General features: G+C 37.3%; 1 protein-coding gene across 1 annotated transcript; it reads left to right on the forward strand.

Annotated features, from left to right (window-relative positions):
- Nucleotides 1-133: 133 nt before the first annotated feature.
- LOC140951738 (acetyl-coenzyme A synthetase, cytoplasmic-like) lies at nucleotides 134-19,609 on the forward strand. Its single transcript, XM_073401064.1, has 18 exons — nucleotides 134-501; nucleotides 2,745-2,836; nucleotides 3,536-3,639; nucleotides 4,088-4,160; nucleotides 5,263-5,338; nucleotides 5,790-5,895; nucleotides 7,046-7,167; nucleotides 7,680-7,754; nucleotides 8,607-8,724; nucleotides 9,341-9,474; nucleotides 10,377-10,509; nucleotides 13,554-13,610; nucleotides 14,398-14,478; nucleotides 15,189-15,297; nucleotides 15,804-15,943; nucleotides 16,389-16,448; nucleotides 17,013-17,058; nucleotides 18,410-19,609. The coding sequence occupies exons 1-18, from the start codon at nucleotides 158-160 to the stop codon at nucleotides 18,619-18,621; spliced, it is 2,082 nt and encodes a 693-aa protein (XP_073257165.1). The 5' UTR covers nucleotides 134-157; the 3' UTR covers nucleotides 18,622-19,609.
- Nucleotides 19,610-21,373: the final 1,764 nt, after the last annotated feature.

Genomic DNA, 21,373 nt, shown 5'->3' on the forward strand with positions numbered 1-21,373 from the left:
TGAGTTTCTTTTTTCAGATTTTATCTTACTTTTGTTGCCATGACGATGGACTTGGCTTGTCCTTACCCTACCCCAGGTAGTATAGTTTACTTCCCCTCCACCCAGCCACTTCTTTTAGCGTCGCGCGCCTTTCACATGCACAGCTGAAGCAAACAACATGGCATCTGCGAACGACTCGGTTAATGAGCATGAAAAGGAGCTTGTAGGGTGGTTTTATCCACCCGACAAGCTCAAATCAGAGGCATATGTGTCTAGTATGGATCAATACAAGGAAACGTACCAAAAATCCATCGACGATCCCGCAAGTTTCTGGGGAGACATTGCTAACGAGTTCTACTGGAAAATCCCGCCAAACCAAGAGAAATTCATGGACTTCAATTTTGACACACAAAAGGGAAAGGTGTCTATTAAATGGATGGAAGGAGCTGTTACCAACATTTCTTACAATATGCTGGACAGAAATGTGGAAAAAGGTCTGGGAGATAACGTGGCATTTTACTGGTAAGGCTAACCAATATCTTTGTCATAATTTTCATTGTTTGTGGACACAATGGAATGGAACTGAACGGAAAATCACGAAAATCCGCTTTTGAGGGGAAATTTAATGGCTTGATATTGCAAGACGGTGAACTTGACCAGATTTCTCTGTGCAAAAACCGTAAAGCTTTTTTTATATTTCACGTGAAGAAGTAAGGTTTAACTTTCCACCTGACGCGTAATGCAAAGGATGTCATGCTCCGACGCGATAAAGCAGGGTCTAGAATGGGCTCGCGTGATACGTGTGAATTGACCGGTAAAGAGAGTGTGAATCGGGAAAACTCATGAAATACAGTCGTGATTTGTGAATTATATATTCACTGTGACGCGTGAATTCTCTCACATTGTAGTTCCGTGAATCGAGATTTCTACCGATAAAACAGATGTAAGTGTTGTGACAAGGGTTCGAAGTTAAACGAAACCATGTGAAAGTGAAAAATAGGTCCCCACGGCGTACATGTGTCTAGTGCGAATTTATATCATTGAAAAATGTGGTCATGAATGGAAAGAGTTAGTTTGGTCGGTGCTCTGTTGCCCTTGTTGGAATGCCCTCTTTTCTGTTTTCAAGTACATGTAATAAAGTAGTGTATAGCTTACAGGATTATTATTGTTCTTATGTCATAAATTGAGATTACATAAAGTACTTCAATAACTTTTCTACACTCTCACATAGTGTCTATGTGCTTAGCACATAAGACACCAAAATTGTAGAGCTTCGATTTTATAGCAATAAAATTCATTGCCAGTCAAATTTGTAGCGGTCAAACAAAAGCAGAGGATCGCCAGTTTGATTTGTACCATACTCTTGGTTTCCTTCCCATCACGGGGTCATTTAAGACTAACTCTTGCCTAGTATAGTAGTCCAGAAACCACTAAGAATCGTTGGTGGACTTGATCAGTTCGTCACTCCAAAAGGTAAGATGATTCGTGAATTTACAGAAATTTAACACGTGATTCATGATCCAAACCCCCTCTTGCAGACCCCGATAAAGGAAACTGCATCTTTCACTTCCTTTTTCAATTGATAGCCTTCTTTCCTGAGCCTCTTTTAATTTTGCCGCCAGAGTGTAGCGAAAGACTTTTTCATACTTGCTACAAAAGCTTCCCCTAGGTGGACAAAAACTCAGTGTTAGGGGAGATAAAAATTGAAAAAAGTTGTTTTATTTAAATAGCAATATGCTGTATTTAATGGTCAATCTTGTAATAAAAATAAGCATGATCAGTCACACAATGTGCATCAGACTACAGGTCAGACTCCAGATACTGTATTGTATAAAATACATGTAGCGAGGAAGAGAAAAATATAATTATGCATACTTTCATATGAAACCTGATGATTTTTCCGGAACTGGTGAAATATCACTGTGTTGGTAACTGGTTGAAACAAATTTGCCATTTTTCCATTCAACGCTCATGAACACTTTGTTTATTTCAAGGTATTCATAATGGTGAGTGACCACAAAACTCTAAGGAAGGCCAAATTTACGTCTGGATGTGAAGTGTTCAAGAAATCTGAGCAGATGCTGTAATTGACAAAATTACTTTCATTTGTAAGCTAATTGATAGTCTATAAAATGTCACATTTTCAGTTTTCATTGTCAAGTAATGTGAGGTTTAAGTCTTTTCGTGATTTCCATTCAGTACTTTGAAAATATTGGTTTCCATAATAGCTTAGCATGACCAGCCAGCCAAGTACGTGTATAACAACACTGGTTAACACAAGGGTGCATTTCAAGACAATTATTGCACTCACTATAGTGGTGAATAATTCACCACTATAGTTAGTGCAATATTTGTCTTCTTATTGTGCAATGTGAGTCCTACTAAAGGATCAATCAAATTTGTACAGTTCAGGTTGAAAGTGTTAAATATGCCCTTGAACTTCTCTCAGGAGTCCAGGACATGGTTGTAAAGGCTTTATTCAGCTTCCATTAGCAATAGCTTCGATTACAAAGACAACTAGATCATCCGACACTGAGCTACTCTCATTGTTCATTGTTCCTCTGCTTACTCAGTCAATGGTAATCACTGTCAGTTAACATAACACAACATAACATTGCATAATGTAACAGAAAGCCTACAACAGCATCATTCATCAGGGACTTTTAGATCCGATCATGGGCATGGAGGATAGGTGCAAAAAAAAAAATAATGTTGCAATTTCTTAAAAATCCTTCTTTTCCTTTTGTGTACTTACTCAAACACAGGGAGGGGAATTTTCCTGGAGATAGCAAGCAGATTACATACAGTGAACTTCTCTCAGAAGTCTGCAAGTTTGCAAATGTGTTGAAAGACAAAGGTGATTTTTTTGTCAAGTTGTGATGGCTAAGTACACTACAAATTTGTCTAGATATTAAAAAAGAAGCCCAAACAATAAAAAACAATAGCAGTAATGAAGTGATGAAAATATGAATTTCATATATTTGAACGGTAGGATGAAGAAATAAATGTAGAGAAGATCATCACAGTTAAAATATGCAGCTTACACTATTCAGTTGCAAAAAGATAGCCTGAAAAAATTCAGTTGAGGCTTGTCAAGAATCAAACCCTAACCTCTGCAATACTGGTGCAGCGCTCTAACTAACTGAGTTAGTAAGCCATCTGGGTGCTGGTCATTGAAAATTTATTGGTTTGTACATGTAAATACCTGGGAAAGATGAAGATGAAATGATGAGTATATGAATTGCAGTTAAATGCACAACGTAGTTTATGCAGAGGTATTGTCAAGATCAGGCTTTGAATCACTGCCTGCCTCAATTTGTTTTTGCAACTGCATACAGTATGTTGCATAAGGTGTTTCCTGCTGCCATTATTTCATAATATGGTAAATGGCAAAGAGTTCATTTTCTGCCCTTCTTTTAAATTTGGTGGTGACAAAATCTGGATCAGATCAAGTCCTGACGTAACTTATATCCCTAACCTTTGTCATTTAGTGACTTGATTCAGGTTATGTTTGCACTTTATGAAGTAATTATAGTAATCATGCACACTTTTATAGGCATCAAGAAAGGTGATCGTATAGCAATTTATATGCCAATGATCAACGAGTTAGTGGTTGCCATGTTGGCTTGTGCACGAATAGGAGCTGTCCACTCTATTGTGGTGAGTAGGTAATGCTATTATTCAACAGGAAAACGTAATTATTATGTGCATGTACACAGAAAATGTGTATGCATAAAAATCTGAGGGGCAAGATATTTTCATTATTGTTGTCTCACAACACAACTTTTTTTGATACATGTGTATGTTCGAAAAAGGTTCAAAAATAGGTTTGCTTGATAACATTTGGCATAATCTATGACCAGTTATCAGTAATTGATTATCAAAAAAATAGAATAGCCAAAGAATAGCTAAACATACAGTGTACACTGCTGTCCACAGTAAAGTGAATTACAAAATTAATTCCATTTACTCTGCAAATCAACCTTTACATCCAATTATTAAACCTAGGTTGAAAAACATATACCTGGTTGAAAGCAAACTGTTAAAAGACATATGACACATACAGACACGTACAAAATTTAATGGTCTTTTTTCTTTATTTTCTTAGTTTGGTGGGTTCTCAGCAGAATCTCTGGCAGAACGTATTCTTGATTCCAAGTGTAGAATTCTAATCACAGCAGGTAAATTATAGTAAGTAAATTGTAATTCTCCTTTATTGTTGTTTATAATGCACTTATCAGCGTCCATCCTAGGGGTTGACCCCTGGGAACCCCTGGGTATTATTTTACAGATCAACATTCACAAATCAACCTCTCCGCAGTTTACCAAAAAAGGTTACCATTAGCTCCTCCCCCTGAGGCAACAGTTGGTTCAGATGGAACCTTAGGTCACAAAGTGCGGTATTTCAAGGTGCCTTGCCCAGGGATGTCCCCAGGGTCTCCCCACACCCCCCCTCCAACCGCCTGGGTCATGGTGACTGAGAAATGCATACTGTCACAGCTGCTGGCATCACCATATTTATCAGGGAAAAGCCAATCAGTGGCAAGAAACTTTATTAAACTGCAAGCAGCAACGGTACATAACAGTGAATTCAACCTTCCACCAGCACAGTGAAATTTACCCTTTTTCGCTTTCTTAGTTTGGCAGCAATGATATATCTCATGCCATAATTATAAAACATTAACTGTTCTAAAAACAGTAATGTGCCACATAATTGAATTTTTGGCGGCATGTACCTAATAAATTAGACCACCATTAAGTAGTAGTGTGCCAATCATAGATTATAATCGATCATTGATCAAAAATCTTTAAGCGACGCAACAATCGATTGTGGATGATGATAATCGATTATTGTGGACAAAAAGTTATTCAGTGTTGAAATGTTGAATGGTTCTGTTGAAGACAATGATTTAGTATTGAAACTGAGTGTAAACTGTAAATTGCCCTCCGATTGCAGATTAAATAACCAACCAGGCTTGGGGAATGCAATTTCTAAATTCTGTTAAGAAGAAAATCAGTTAGTAATAATATAAATAATAATAATACCACTGTGACTTGTACACAGGTGAAACAGACTTGCTCTTTTTAACAATATATTTAAATTTTCTGATTATAATCAATGATCGATCGGTTGGGTCAATCCAAATATTTCCAATGGTCGAAGATAAAATCTCAGCCAATTCCTATCACTACCATTAAGTCAAAATGGTCCTTTCTTGTAAAGTCAGCTTTCCCTGACTCTGTTCAAATGGTGAAGTCATGTTCATGTATGCTTATTTTTAGATGGTTCCTATAGAGGTAAAAAGCTTATAAATCTGAAAGAAATTTCTGATGAAGCCATAGGGATGTGCAAAGAAGAGTGAGTATTGATTTGTTATTACTCATCAATGGAGGGGATGGTTTATGGTGCTGTAAATCCACAGTTATTGTGATGTTGAGTTGCTTGTTAAAAAGATTCTGATCAGCAGCAATATAATGCTCAAGGCTTCAACAAGGAAAGAATTAATGCATAAATGTGACCTCAAGACTCATCAGTTAATAATAATTTGTGACATATGTGACAATTGGAGCAAAACTTCCCAGGGCCAACTATAATTTTAGATATACTATCCTTTACATACAGTGTATGAGAACTTAAGAAACAAATTGTGAGTGATTCATGTCTCTAATTCTAATGGAATAATGCATTGAGAACTTCTTATCATGCCTCATCTTTACCTTTCTGTTTTAATACCTAGTAGACTTTCTTTGATCATTTCCTTTAAAATTTTCTTATTTACACACTTGTTTATTTATTTGCATTTTTACAGAGGATTTGTTGTTGAGAGCTGCATTGTTGTTCAGCATGTTAGTAGAGGAGCAGATAATGGAAATTCTGATCCACCTGTGGCCAAGAGACCCTGTCCTGAAGTTCCGGTAAATGCTGTTAATCATACAACAAAAATTATGATTCATAATCTTACATGTAACCTTTACAATCTACCAGTAATAAAACTAACAGTCTCCAGGTATTATAACTCAGGTGCTCCGAGTTAAGCAGGAGTGTATTACCAGGTTTAAAAACTCGAGGCAAAGCCTAGAGTTTTTACTCATAATAAGTGAGTGCAAGTTTTTTGAACAACTTCAAAATCTCTGATGTAGATCACCGCATTCTTGCACTGATAAATATTATTTAGATATGGGGTTACATGTATTTTGGTCTAAAAAAACTGGACGTAAAGTTAAGGCATGTGTCTTTATCAGGTTTAAAGACACTCATAAACATTACATTCAATAATAATATTATTATTCTAATTAAACAGGGTGCAAAGAAAATCATTTTTACAGCTTGCCATTCGGGCAAGCTGAAGCTAGCATTTACTAGCCCAGACGTCATTTCAACAAGCCCCAAAAACTTTTTGACTAGCAGAATTGATTTCATGGTTCTTCTGTTATTCAAATGCCTCAAAAAACCTCACTTGCCCGTCGGGCAAGTTAAAAACAGAATTCACTAGCCCGATAGCAAAATCCACTGGCCCCGGGCTATCGGACACTACTTTCTTGGCATGCTGTTAAAAGTCAATGTTGATAGCTTTCATTTTTTAAAAACAACAATAATAATTGGTAATTAAGCATACGTTAATCTTATTGTACACTTTACACACTTATGTATTGGAATAAAATGTTGAAGTTGAAGTTATAAATGAAGGTGCAATATAACAGGTATTTTAGGTATTTTATTTATTTGCCACATGATTACAATAATCACAAAAAGATGCCAAAAAAAAATGTAGGAAGAGATGGCGAGGAGGCCTAAAAGAAACTATAGAGCTTATGTTAATTAGGCCTCCTCAATTACAATTTTTCGAAGTTGTTAGAGAGCGAGCGGGAGGGGAAGGAAGGCATTTATTCGAAAGGGGTGCTTGTTTGATAGTTTGGCTTAGGGAGTAGCTTTTAAGAGCACTTATTAGAGAGTGGGTGCTTATTTGAGGAAATTCCGTTAATACTACATGTATCATTATCTGGTGACATTTCACATGCATCCGCAAATTTAATTTTGTAACTGCTCTATAATGTATGTTTTCAGACTCACTTTGATGATGTGCATGGTATTGATTGTTGGTGGCATGATGTGATGTCTTCAGCAAGTGATCAGTGTGATCCCTGCTGGACTGATGCTGAAGATCCCTTGTTTATGCTTTATACCAGGTAAAATGAGCTTTACGCTTTCTATTTTCATTTAGTCCTATTCTCAGTCATTCTCCCCCTTCCACCCCATTAATAGAATGAATCACTTGGGACATGTTAAGAAATTATATTTTATGCAATTCATCCCTTCATTTGATAATGTGCAGTTACATGTACAGCTGTAACTGTCAGTAGTCTTTGTGGAGGCATCAGGTAACCAGCAGGTGGTTAGCTTGTTAGATTAAGGAATTTGTGGTTCCGGATTTGAACCTTGTTGTCGCATTGTTTCCTGAGTAAGAATTATACTTGTTCTATTTTGTTTCTCTTCACCCTGTACTTATGTGTCCTGCAGCATGCCATTACTGTCACTAGGTTTTCACTTGGGAGGTCATATGTGTATGCAAATTTATTGGAACAAAAGAAAGTGTTAAAATGAAAAGTGTAACTTCCGTATAAGATTAGTATGGGACAACTGTAGCTTGTTTGTATCTCAAACCAACAACTTACTTGCTCCTTTATTTATTTTTAACCAGTGGATCAACTGGGAAACCAAAAGGTGTTCTTCATACAGTAGGAGGCTACATGATTTACACAGCAACCACCTTCAAGTAAGTTTTTTCATGAATTATTGTTCATGTACATGAAGCTTTCCAATGGTAACTTGATGTGGAAAGACACTGTCTTTTTATGGACTACAGCTGTAGGTTTGAAAGGGGGTTACTCAAGACATCACTGTTTTTTTCTCATGTGGGGTCAGTGGGCCGGTTGAACAATTCCCTTTTCAATAGAACAGCTTTAAGGGTAGACGACAGGAGGTTTTACATTTAAAGTTTGGTTCTCATAATGCCGGCAAAGTACCTGCCGCCTGTACTGCTTGCGATACTACTCTGACATTGACAATGATTTGCAGGTCTTTACTGCCATTGCGGTGTTTACCGCCGACATTGCAGGTCTTTACCACCAGCATTGCCTGTACATGTGAAGTCAAACTCGAATCAACTTTGCAGGCATGCCGGTGGTACAATACAGACTGACATGGCCTCTGTCGTTGGCGACTTCTGCTCTCATTTTGGAATGGTGTCGCAAAACTCCAGAATTTACTAACAAATGTATCAGCTGTTAAATTCGGGTTAAAATTTTTTAGCTTAGGTTGATTCTCAAATTCCTTTGTCCTCTAGCCCTTATTCTTGAATAATCAGTGCTAGGAGACATAGGAAATTGTGAATAAACCTATGTTAAAAAATTTTAACATGAACATACATAGATGTCAAGAGAGTGTGTCCCATAAACCATGCATGTATGCACCCCCTAGTAATTTTTTAAACGACTGTTAAATATTAGCCAGATTAACATCAAACTTGAGACTTGACCTGTTGAAATATATCCCATAATACATGGGACTTGTACCCAGCTCTCCTCCGTTTGAAATGAGGCAATAATTGCATCTTGTGTTTCTGCAGATACACATTTGATTATCACCCAGGAGAAGTTTACTGGTGTACAGCTGATATCGGCTGGATCACAGGCCATAGTTACATCACTTATGGCCCATTAGCAAATGGTGCAACAAGTGTTCTGGTATAAAAGTCAATTCACTTTTGATTGCAATAATCTATCTTTGACAGTTCCTCATTAATTGCCTCACACTTGCAAATTTTATAGTTCATCTTATAGAGAATTATTATGCTGTTTTAAGCACCCTTTTTTAATCCATTCGGTACAGCTTTGTAATAACAATTATTATTATAATGACACTTAATAGGAATGTCACTGAACCCATGTCTTTTGCAAAGACAATGCGATTCACTTTGGGCCGCTGTATTTTAAATTATATTTTTTTCTTTTTGTAAGGGCTCATAACATTTGTTGACCAGGTCACCATTAGGACAAACCAGAACACCTTAGAGTTCTACATTTAATATTACATGTATATGTGCTTCAGATTATCAGCTTTGAAATAATACAGTAATGGCCAGTCACCACAGTTATGTATTGTTAGTAATGATCTGTATAGTAATCTGTACAGTAATGATCTTTCTAGTTACCACATTCAACTGCAATTAAGATTAACTTCAACATGGACGAATTTTAGTCAGACATGGAGTACCGATACTACCCAATAACAACTTTCATTTGCAGCACTGAATGCATGGGCAATAGTGCATTACCTTGACTCCATTTTTCTTGATTATAGTTTGAGGGAACTCCTTTTTACCCTGATTCTGGGCGCTTTTGGGATGTTGTCGACAAATACAATGTCTCCAAGTTCTACACAGCTCCAACAGCCATTAGAGCTCTCATGAAGTTTGGAAAGGCTGTAGTAAAGAAGTAAGTCAACTCTCACTTGAAAAATGGATACACAAAGAACTGATAATGGTGTCGTAATCAGGCTATGCTCACAAATGTATGCAGTTTTTTTTTTATGCCAGTGATATCTATAAGTTATTTAAAGCAGCCATGCTGAGAATTGAATAAAACTGAAGTGAAGAAATACATAAAAAAATCTCATCTAGGAAACAGTAAAATAATAAAAGGGTGCTTGGAATAAGGCTCCAAGTGTCTTCTGATCTATATTATTTTTTAAATATCTAACTCTCTGTTAGATTCACAAGCATATACTATGCAAACTGGAAGCAGAAACTACCAGTTAATCAAAATACATGTAGTCTGACTAGAGGAAGGAGTGCAAGCTCATTTTCCCAAACAGAGACTGGTAAACAAGTCTATAGCTACAGATACACTGTATCTCAGTAAACAGGTTTTTTTTTTGGCCTATTATTTTAATATGAAGGACCATAGATGGCAAATGTTCCATACTACTATTTCTTTATCTGCATGATTACACTAATCATGATCCACCATTTACACTCTCAGAACAACCACTTACTGTCTTTGCGAAACTAAGTTATGAGAAGGGAGATTTTGCAAAGGCCTAGGGTCGTAAGACAGAGAATGGAGAGGGGGATAATTGTTGCTGAAGGAGAGGTGGAAGGGTAAAAAAAAAACCTGTCCAAGAACGGCGTTATTTGGCAATAGAGACCAAAATCACAGGATAACTTGTTAAAATGGGCAAAAGGACTCCCCCGAGACTTCAAGACGATTGCCTGTAATGCCCTGGGGTGTTACAAGGATGCCAGCATTGCATACAGGCAAAATCTATGGTTATTCTAACAGCGAAAATGAGAACATTGACACCAATGCAGTTAACTCTTGTTTTAATTATTTTGCAGGTCCAGTCGTAAGTCCCTGAAAGTACTAGGAACTGTAGGAGAGCCAATAAATCCTGAAGCTTGGCTTTGGTATTACCATACAGTGGGTGATGCACAATGCTCCATTGTGGATACTTACTGGCAGACAGAAACTGTGAGTAAACCGTGCTGGCAAGGCTGGGCATTGCTGTCAAAACGTTGGCTGTTGCTTTGAGTACCGGTATTTTGACACAAAGCAAAAGCTAAATTCTAGACACCTTCTACTGAGGCACTTTCTAGAAATAATTGACTCTCTGTATAGCTGTAAGTAGCTTTTTTTTTTAGCAGAATTGCTACTTGTAGATCCACATGTAACACAGGGATAAAGTTATTGCAAGTTATAATATTATTATTGTTGTTAATATGGCATTAAGTGTACAGGTTCAGTATCATTATAAATGTACCAAACTTCTGGTCAATTTTAGCACCTACCCTGCTTTCCAGAAAAATTAATATTAAAAAAAATACACCGTTGCCAATAGACAGAATGTTTATTCATCTGCCCATATCAGTGTTGCCCTAAAAATTCTCTTTATCAAAGCACTGGGGGACTTGTGCACTGCAATTGCCATTCATTCATGTGAAATTGAGTTAATGTGTGTGTTAATGAAAACTCATTTTTATAGAAAAGGAATGGGGCACCAGACCAGGACTTACCCTGAAAGAGACTAAAGCTTTATGTAATTTGAAAGTAACCCATTCAGTAAACAGAAAGCTTCACAAGGTACATATAAGTGGCTGATCACAAATTAAGTGAAAATTCCTTCAAGCAACCTGGCAGGCAACTACTATAGAAGCCTTAACAGTAGTTCCTTTTAAGGACGGTACCCACTAATGGGAAGTATTTTTTTTCCCAGATAATGACTATGTGAGACAAGTAGATCATGTCAGGGGCTATTGAAATCCAAAAAGAAAACTGGGGGTAACCACGCATTTTTCAGAGATAACTGCACTTCAATATGGAGAAAAACGCTGAATAGGCATTTTTTAGAAAAATGATACAAAGTTATTTTCCCCAAAATTTCGGAGTGTACACGTGAACTGGCACAAATGCAATGATAATTGCAACAAGGTTTCAAAATAAGCAACAAATGATAACATAACAACTGCTCTTTATACGCCTTTTTTTGAAATATCAGCACAACTGGGAAGTTGTCAGCAGTTACCCCTCTCCACGCGTTTGCCTTAAAAATAGTGTAAACGACATTTTCCCCGAACCAAAAATTGATCGTTTGCTGAGTAGGCTTATTACTTTCATTTGGTAAGATAAAAAATAGGGGTTACCACGCGTTTTTAGAAGTTAAATTGGTTGGTTTCGGCCTTAACTTAATCGTTTTGGGGGCTATTTACAATTTTTCCTATCCCCTCCCTGGTCAGTTTCACTATTGCTTCACTCAACGCGGAGTACTCTGGGATATCCACAATGGCCGACAGTCAGAGAATAACAACCCACGAAAGAGAGCAAAAACAGAAAGTGAAGCAGGACATTTCATGGACCATAAGGAAAACAAATATGCTATTTCATTCAACTGGAGCTTCTCCGTCTCAAGAATTTAACTAAAATTTTTGGAAAAGAACAATCTCGAAGGAATTAAAGATTACTTCCAGCGCACATAGAGTAGTATGTCGAGCTCAAGATGCAACGCTGGCGCTGTAAACAAACTACTGTACTGTAGTGGAAAATAGTCGACAGAGACTCTTAGACAGGTACTCCTTCAATCGTTTGCTTACCTGTACATGTCCTCAAGATTTTTTTAACTGTAGATGTAATATGGATTGTAAACCTTCTATCGTTTTTTATCATTTTACCGGGTACCTCAATCGAATATGTTATTAAACCGTGCATGCATTCAATGAGCTTATGTCTGTGCTTTGCGCTATCTCTTTCGGGCTTTGCCACAAGTTTCATATCACATAAATTATTTGCATATGTAGACTCAAGTTCCATACATGATCATGAGCTCTCTTTTAAAAAAGCTGAATACTGCGAAAGTAGTTGTACCGAATGCGTTTATGTACCGTCATAATGCACTGGGCTATAATGATCATTTTATATATTTCGTTGTGATTTTTTTACTGTAGCATTCTGTGTCATGTTCATTCACTATTTTTGGTTCCTAAATGTTAATTTTAGGCTTAACAGTGTCTGTTAAACCTAAGAAAGTCTTAGAATGGAAATACTTTATTTACCTTCCATCTTTAGTTCGTAAACAGCCAAATGGCAGCTATGTCTAAATGTCCAGATTATGTCTGGCGTGAAATTGAACCTTAAGAAATACTGTCTACACGACAAGCTGCCCATGAGTCAATAATTTTAATGCTTAGTACTGCCAAAATGCTTAAATAACAATGATAATACTAAAAAGCGTAACAATTTTCTACGATTTTCTCCGCGATGAAAGCGTTTCCTTTGCGGTCCGCAACTATTTGTGAAGCTGCGATCTCAACAATCCAAGCAATCTTGTGATAGTTTTTCTTGTTTGTTCGACAAATAAAAGCCTCGGACTCTCAATAAAACGGACATCAGTATGTACTCGAACGCTTTAAGTCTATCTTCTGCTGAATAATTACATAAAATCTTACAAAATTAAAGAAATATTCGGGAAAGTGTTTATAGCCGATTAGCCGATAAAACGCGAAGGACCTGAGTGAAAGGTAAGCTTGCAGTTTCTCGATTAAGCGGAGGACTTAGAGCTATTTTCCTTCTGATTTACTGATCCTTACCTATTAAGGGATTGTTTAATACCCAAGCTCCAAGCGTAACATCTCGAAGCAATAACTTTTGATGTTTTAGAATTGACTTTTGTTTGACTATAAAATGTTTGGTAAGATCGACCATAAAGGGGAAATAGCAACATGCGCATACTTCATGGGTTTTCAAAGAACTGACAAGGTAAATAAAAATTATTTTTCACCTGTTGAAAAACGACACATCTTTTCCTCAAGAAATAACTAGAACCTTCCAGACTTGGCGGAGACAAAACCAGTCCGCGTATCCTGCATGTTGCGCATTTCTTTCGCGTCGCGCGCGACTACCTTCGCATGCGCAGAAAATGTGCGCAGTAACAATAGTGGGCACCGTCCTTAAGTAAATGCTTTCAGGAGACTTTTAAACCCTTATTGTGGAGTATTGATGTTAATATGCTGTGTTTGTTGTAGGGTGGTCATGTGATTACATCACTTCCAGGAGCCACCCCCATGCGACCAGGAGCAGCAGTAAGTTTTGTTCATCCTGAGTTGGAATTATGGCATAAAAAAAGTTTATTCTTAACGTTCTGAAGGACCTTAATTAGCTCTGTTATAGCATTTCTTGTGTTGACTGTGCTTAAAAAAAATTAAAAAAAGATGAAACCTCATTCCTGCAGCCTTGAAGCATCTGCAGAGTTGTCAATCAAGTGTAGTGGGGTTCCACCCATCGGCATGTGTAGGGCACAGGCATGTGTGGAGCACCAACGACGAGCAAGAAAAAAGCTGGTTACCAGTATGTGTCCATCCGAGAAATTCTGATAATTACATAATTGTCCATGTACAACAATTCACCCTCTTTGTGTACACCATTGCACATCCTTTTATAAAACTGATTAACAATAATTTTTTATGCATCTTCCAATTAAGTCATAGTGGGACAACTGCTGACTTGTATCACATGACAGTATTGTAGGTTCAGATCCATGACCCTCTGAGGTCATCGATATTCTGGAAGTTGTTTGATGACCAGTTTATGCACTAGATCACTTGCTCAGGTTTTTTCGTCAGAAGTATCTAAGTAATGTTTTGAAGTTAATAATTGTTTCAAGTAAACAGTTAACTATGTAATAAAAGCTCTGCTTAACTTGTAGCTAAATCTGTGTAATAGTACAACCAAGGTCATGTGCCACACACTTTTTTACGTACATTGTGGTCCTTTATTGGTTATAGTGTAATTAAGTTTTGAAGTATGTTCTAAATAATATTATTATTTTATCTATAATTACTGACAACTTGTTATTATTCTCTTAATTAGTCATTTCCATTTTTTGGTGTTGTGCCGGCAATTGTTGATGAACATGGAAATGAACTTGAAGGACCATGTGAAGGATTTCTGGTGAGTGTGAAATATCATGCCTTATAAGGATTGTCTTTTTTTGAAAACTACATTTAAAAACAGTGGCAAAAATGTCTTTACAGTAAATATTATGTCTGGAAAAAAGATGGTAATGGATTTTGTCTTAATGACACTTCAGCAAGTCAGGGCTTTGCACTGGTGGTGCCAGGTGACCCTTCTCACCTACCTTTTAGATAAGAAATGATAAAGACTTTATTTAATGATGGTTGCCACTAAATAGCCAGAGCTAATAATCTTATGGCCTTCTAAAATAGCAAATAAACTATAATGAAAAAACAATATTATTAAATAGGTAATACTAAACTATATAAAATAGAAGATACAACTAAATATTTTAAATACTATAGATAGTAAATACTATTAAAACTATATTAAAAATGCAACATATAGCTTTATAATCTCTCAAGCGACTTGGAAATCTTAGGTTTTGCATGGATAACATTATTATGTTTTTAGTATCCTGGATTTCACACGTCCAGAGCATTTTTTTTCCGAGGACACCCTTGCAAGTGATTAATTGCCAAGGGAATTAATTGTAATCTCATCTACAGCCTTAAACATTGAATTCAAAGTTCTGAACTCCTTTATGTCGTCTTTGCACTGTGATTACTGTAAGTTAGACAAGATAATGTTACATTATTCCATGACATTTTAAACTCCCATTTAATTTTTATATTTTAATGTTGAAGGTGATGAAACAGCCCTGGCCGGGCATGGCAAGAACTATCTATGGTGACCATGAGAGATTTGAAAGGGTGTACTTTTCTAAATTCCCTGGATATTACACAACGGGAGATGGTGAGTAATTAATTTCCTGTACATGTGTTTGTACAGATATCTCTAGTAGCATATGGACTAGGCAAAATAATCTGAAAACGCTTACATGATCAGTAAATAACATTCTAGGCAATGTGGAAAAATACTTTTTACAGTATCTTTAGTGATGTACAACTGTAAGGAACTCATTGCCTTACGTTTTCCCCATGTTTTATTAATTTTATTGTGCGGCCATTTTAGAGCAAAACCTTTATCATTGTTATGATGTTCAGAGAGAACAATGGCATTCACGTATGTGCTTTGAATCGACCAAAACTGCCAAAAACACACAGTATAAAGAAATGGCCACAAGATATGGCATTCTGCTTAATTTTTATCACCATGCAATGACTCCTATTTTGCAAAGTTATAAAAATCCCATACATGTACATTAAACCTTTGACTTGATATACATCAAGGATTCTTCCTTGTGAGCTTAAGCTCCTGTGTTTGCATGCAACTGATTGCTGTACATTTTCTTGTTGAAGGTTGTAAGCGGGACAGTAATGGTTATTATTGGATAACGGGTAGAACTGATGACTGTATGAACGTGTCAGGTCACTTGCTGAGTACAGCGCAGGTTGAGAGTGCCTTGGTGGAGCATGATGCAGTCACCGAGGCCGCTGTTGTAAGTTTGAAACCTTGCTTAAAGGAGCTGTGTCGTAAATTCAATCTAAAATTCAAACGGTAGGAGCTGCCACTAAATCGAGTGAAGGATAAAATTAAATACTCAAAATATTAAAGAAAGTTACAAAAGAAGGCACAGATGGACAAACTTGAAGAACCTTGAAACAGATGGCGACAGTGTGGTTTACGTCCCCTTGGTGTCCGCATGAACAGTGTTTCACAGTAATATATTGTGTTTCTTATTATGTTTCTAAAGCTATAGACATTGTCGCTACCATATTAAGTTTTAAGCTGCTTTTTTTTTAATTAAAAAAGCAAAATAATACACCTACACATCTAAACAAAGGATAACAAATTAACTTAGATTGTAAACACATAGTCCATTTTTGTTTCGTTTTTTAAACTAAACACATTTGTTTGTTTGTTTGTTTGTTTGTTTTCACTAGGTGTCTTGTCCTCACAAAGAAAAAGGGGAAGGAATATACTGTTTCACAACTCTGATGGAGGTAATGTAGAATCGTACACATGTTGATAGTTTTTATGCGCTAGACATTGAAACTGTTGGTACCTTTCCACCACAGACTGAACAGGGGCGGATCTAAGGGGAGGGTGCGGGGTGCGCCCCCTCCCCTTCCCCCTGAGATGACCTGCAGCTTTCTAACACAACTGGCTTTAAAATTTTTCTTTGTCACCAGTCAGTCAGTTCCTTAAAGGAGCACCCCCTCTTAAGAAAAATCCTGGATCCGCCTCTGTTGAAGGTGGATAGGTAACTAAGCACGGATCGTGTCTTATTACCCCACTCCCCCAAGCAAATTTGCTTTAGGCTCCTTGCTTAGCCAGCGCCACAGGCAGAAATTACAGTTTATATGCTGGGAGTTAAGAAAAACGGGGTCTTGTGATAGCAGCCGTGAGTAGAGCTGTCCGCCTACGAGAGTAACCGTTAGGAGAGCTTCCACTGTATTTTCTAAAATCTACACAATTAGCATGATTGTCATTCAATGTTTAGGGTAACTGTATACCTTGAACGTCCTGCAAAATCCAATAATTATGTGCTTATGTATTTTCTGTAGGGAGTGGAATTTAATGAACAGCTGAAAAATGAACTCAAGCAAAAAGGTAACAACTTACAAAAATGTTTACATTGATTATTAATTTACTGTGTTCCACTGAGTTTATTAACATCACCAAAAACGTTCTCAACAAAATGAATTAATGCATTGAAGAGTGAATGTATACCAGTGAAGGGGAAGTTGAAAAGATCTTACTAGAAGTCACTTGGGAACAATGGCCAAGGATATATCTTAATCTCTTTGACGTTCAGCTTGTGACTACCTACTCGTTTATTTTAAATGGCACAGAAACCACAACGAAACCCCAGTAAGGGTCAGTCAGACCTGGATCAGTAAAATCTTTAACACCAAATTTTAAAGTTTAAACAGTTAAGTAGTTTCTTAGAAATCGATTTTAAGATAAATATTAGCGATAAAAAATGACGACGTTTCGACCTCTCCGAGGTCATTTTCAAGTGTATAAAAGTTCTCTAAATTAGCATAAATAAGTTAAAAACAAGTTATAATAGATAAAAATGTGGTGAACGCTAAAATGTGGTAAAATATGTAAAAATATAAAAAGTGCTAAAAATATTTATAAAGTCAAAAAACAATGGAAATAAAACAATGTTAACAAGAACTGCTCTAAACAAATAATTTGGCGCGAATTGAATCGCACTGTTTGTTAAGCGTCGGTTTCAGTTCTTGGATAAAAAACATTTCAAAAATAAGACAGTCAAATTTGTTCTGACACTTTCTTAAGATTCTAAAACTTTGTGAGATGTCTTCAGGCTCCATATCATGCTGCTCTCTGAGGTGGTTTCCGACTGCCGATCCTTTGTGTTCTTCAATTCGTTGTTTTATACACTTGAAAATGACCTCGGAGAGGTCGAAACGTCGTGATTTTTTATCGCTAATATTTATCTTAAAACAGTTAACTGATCCTTACGGTAGAAAGAGTGATAGAAAAAAAATAGAGGTGAGCCTCACGTGCCTTTCTGTACAGAGTCAAGGTTACTACGGATTAGTTGTAAGAGAACCAGAAGGACGTCGTTGATGGAGTGATCGGCTTGATTAAAATGTTTAGAGACAGGAGTAGGATTAGTAAGGTGGCCAGAGTTAAGGATGGAGCGGCGATCTTCCCCAGGAGTCAGTCGTGGAGCCTGTTGGCGCTTGGTCTCTGCAATGTATTGTTTGCCGCATCGCTAATTGATCACAGTCATAAGTCGAAAATGCCTGGGAAGGGTCGATTAAATATACTTTCTCCTTACTAATCTAGACAAGTTCTTTCAAATAAAAATTACACTGTTACATTTTTAGTCACCATAAAGTATTATTTTTTACCAGTAAATAAATGTTAGTACCACTACATACGTTTACACCCTGTAAAAGTATTGTTATGTTTTCTCTCATTTCAGTTCGCACCAAAATCGGACCATTTGCAACCCCTGACATCATTCAGAATGCCCCCGGGCTTCCTAAGACTCGCTCTGGGAAGATCATGAGACGAGTTTTGCGGCATGTTGCAAAGAATGACAAGAATATTGGTGACACTACAACAATGGCTGATTCCTCTGTGGTGGACACTTTGTTTGAAAATAGGCCGAATGTTAACTTTCTCCCTGACTAGTGTCTGATTCAGTGATACAAAGCTTAGTTGTTTAAAATCCTTTTCCACATTATCAAGGAACATGTCAACTACACCGGCCTGTGTTAATTCCTCTTAACAGTAGAAGAAAACGTGTCAAACGTCTGCACCAGGGACTGATTGGGTGTTCTGTGACCAAGTCAATGAAGGGATTAGTTTCTCTGATTTCAAGATAACTAATGTGGCGTTGTTATGTTCAGTGTTTTGTGGACGGGATGCTGTATAATTAGACTGCTTGCAGTCCGCCCTTTCTCTTTAAATCCGTCTAGTTCTCATCCAGCCAACGCGATTGCGAACAACGTCGTTACAAAAAGGGATTTTAAAAATTGAAAAGAAAAATAAGGGACGGCTCACAGTCTAAACCATAGACTTGTAAAATCATCATTTGGTACCTGTTTTGGGCCTTTTTTCTTACTTCTTATTTCTGTAGGGACATGGGGTGGGATGTTTGGAGGAAAGTTTGCATTTTTAAGTGTGCTGGGTTTATATTTAATGTTACTTTGCCCATCAAGGCTTATTTTAGGGAAGGAGCATTGAAAGTTATGCGTGCCTGCATGAGAGTTGAAAGAATTATACTTTAGCAATGGGCATAAATTTGTGGAGAGGGAGGGTTGTTTTATACTTGTCTGATAGCCATTCTTGCTAGAATTTGGCACTGATAAAACAGGTGTCTCTGGATTGATAATTGTTACTGCACTAGACGAGCATCGTTTTCTACGACTAAATCTTAAATATCTTCATCTTTATTATTGATTTCGAAGTCAGTTCTTGCGTAAGCCAACATTTTTTTAAGCAAATTTGTTCTCAGCCTCGGAACGTTTTACAAGTCAGTCATTTAAAGTAGGATATCAAATTCTGTATTGATGGCTTACTAGTCAGTTAGAGCAGGTGGATATTAAACTATTCTAGTTTCAAAATAAACCTTTCTTAGAAGGTGTAAACTTCTTAAAATAAAGGTTTTATAACAAACTCTATGTTTAAAAGTTGTCAGTAATTTTACACTTTTTGTAATGGCCCGCATGGGACCTAGACTGTGACTAGCAAACCCCTAGACAGTAAAATATTAAAACCAGACTCATGGGTGGCAAAACTAACTACATAGTCGTCAAATTCGGATAAAGGCCAACCTTCGTTGGCCTAGCTATTTCGACCATTGACAAGCGTCTCTAAGCACTGTCCAAGTGATAGAGCGATTTTCGCATGACCTTGAAATGAAAACAGGCGAACAAAACAGAAACAACAAACGAACGGAAATTGAGCGATTTGATTGGTTTATCGAACGGATGCAAACGCGCGTGGCTTTTGGTTGGTTATTATGGTCAAGCGAACGCTCGGGTGAAAAAATGTCATGCCTGAGAACTTTCTGGAAATCAACCGATACTTCGCTTTGACGTCATGCTGCAAAACGAATGGTCAATCGAGCAATACCTTCTCCATATAAGGGTTTTCTTTGGCGGGAAAACGAAGAGTCCATGTTTTGATCTTTTCATCCATTGGCTGATAAAACAAATAACGAACACTTACTGAAACCATTTTTCAAGGTCATACGAAAATCGCTCTATCCGTGTGCATGGAAACATGAGCATTCCATTCCAACTCCATCTTGAACACAAAGTGATATCAAAATGTACAATAATATACTTACACCCAAGTCAACAACAACAAGTCATACCCCGCCTCTATTAAATGGAAGACCCCCTCCCCCACATAGAGAGCTTTAGCAACGATGACGGCGAAAAGCAAAAGGTTTAATAAGCAAAACAACAACTTTGCACGTGCAGAATTCACGTGCAGCACTCTTTGCCGTCACTGCACGACTGCAATATGAAAATCCCTGACGAGACGTTTGTGGAGGACGGAAACAGAAGTAAACACAACACTGCGACTGAACTTTTCTTTCCCCTTCTTAAATCGTGTTCCGTCTCCAAGATTTCAATTCCAGGGAAATATACCAACATTTGACAATCAAAATGAGTTCAGTTGTAATAATTACGACAAACTTTGAAAAAAAAAACGCAAAGACTTTGGAATAGTGACGTTTCACCATCGTCGTTCCTGAAGCTTCCTATGGTGGACCTTACGATTCGACAACGGCGACACCAATAAACACGTCGCCGAGGAATAGACTTGACTTCTTATTGTTTCAAACTTTTTTTCCGATTATTCCAAGTTGCTCAATAAAAATAAAGGGAAATAGACAAGGGCTTCCTTCACACAGTACTGGTCGAAAAATTTGATCTGACACTGTTCAAACGGAACCGTTCAATGTTTCGGCGCTGTTCACACGGAGTTGTTCGAATCGCAATATTTCCAAGCAAAGCGAGTAATAACGCGACTAGTAAATCCATATTCGCAATTTCCGTTTGCAATTTTCGTGTTTTTGCAGCTGAAAAGTAACCACACATCCATGCAACCACGCCTTCGCTGTACAAAAATTTGCCAGTCACCGTGTACACACCTTGCTGTTCAAATTTTCGACCGCACCGGTCAGAAATTTGACATTGATTTTAGTGTTCAAATTTTTGAACGGCTAGCCGTCAAATTTTCCTACGGTTAGCGTGGTTCCGTGTGAACGGAACACCTAACCGTACGTATTTTCGAGCGGTACCGTTTGCCTTCAACGTAGCCTAGGCTGGAGTTGAAGAGGCGGGACTGCGTCCGAATTTATTGCCAAGCCTCTCGTTCTCAAGCGAAACTCAAAATTTGATCATTTCACGTCGTAGTTGGGCAGGGA

Source organism: Porites lutea, chromosome 11 (genome assembly GCF_958299795.1).
Source record: "Porites lutea chromosome 11, jaPorLute2.1, whole genome shotgun sequence".
NCBI lineage: Eukaryota > Metazoa > Cnidaria > Anthozoa > Scleractinia > Poritidae > Porites > Porites lutea.

Excerpts from the sequence above, each read along its gene's own strand:
- LOC140951738 (XM_073401064.1), top strand. The coding sequence starts at position 158 with ATGGCATCTGCGAACGACTCGGTTAATGAGCATGAAAAGGAGCTTGTA. Across the intron at positions 502-2,744 it reads GATAACGTGGCATTTTACTG|GGAGGGGAATTTTCCTGGAG; the intron begins GTAAGGCTAACC and ends ACTCAAACACAG. Across the intron at positions 13,611-14,397 it reads CCATGCGACCAGGAGCAGCA|TCATTTCCATTTTTTGGTGT; the intron begins GTAAGTTTTGTT and ends TCTCTTAATTAG.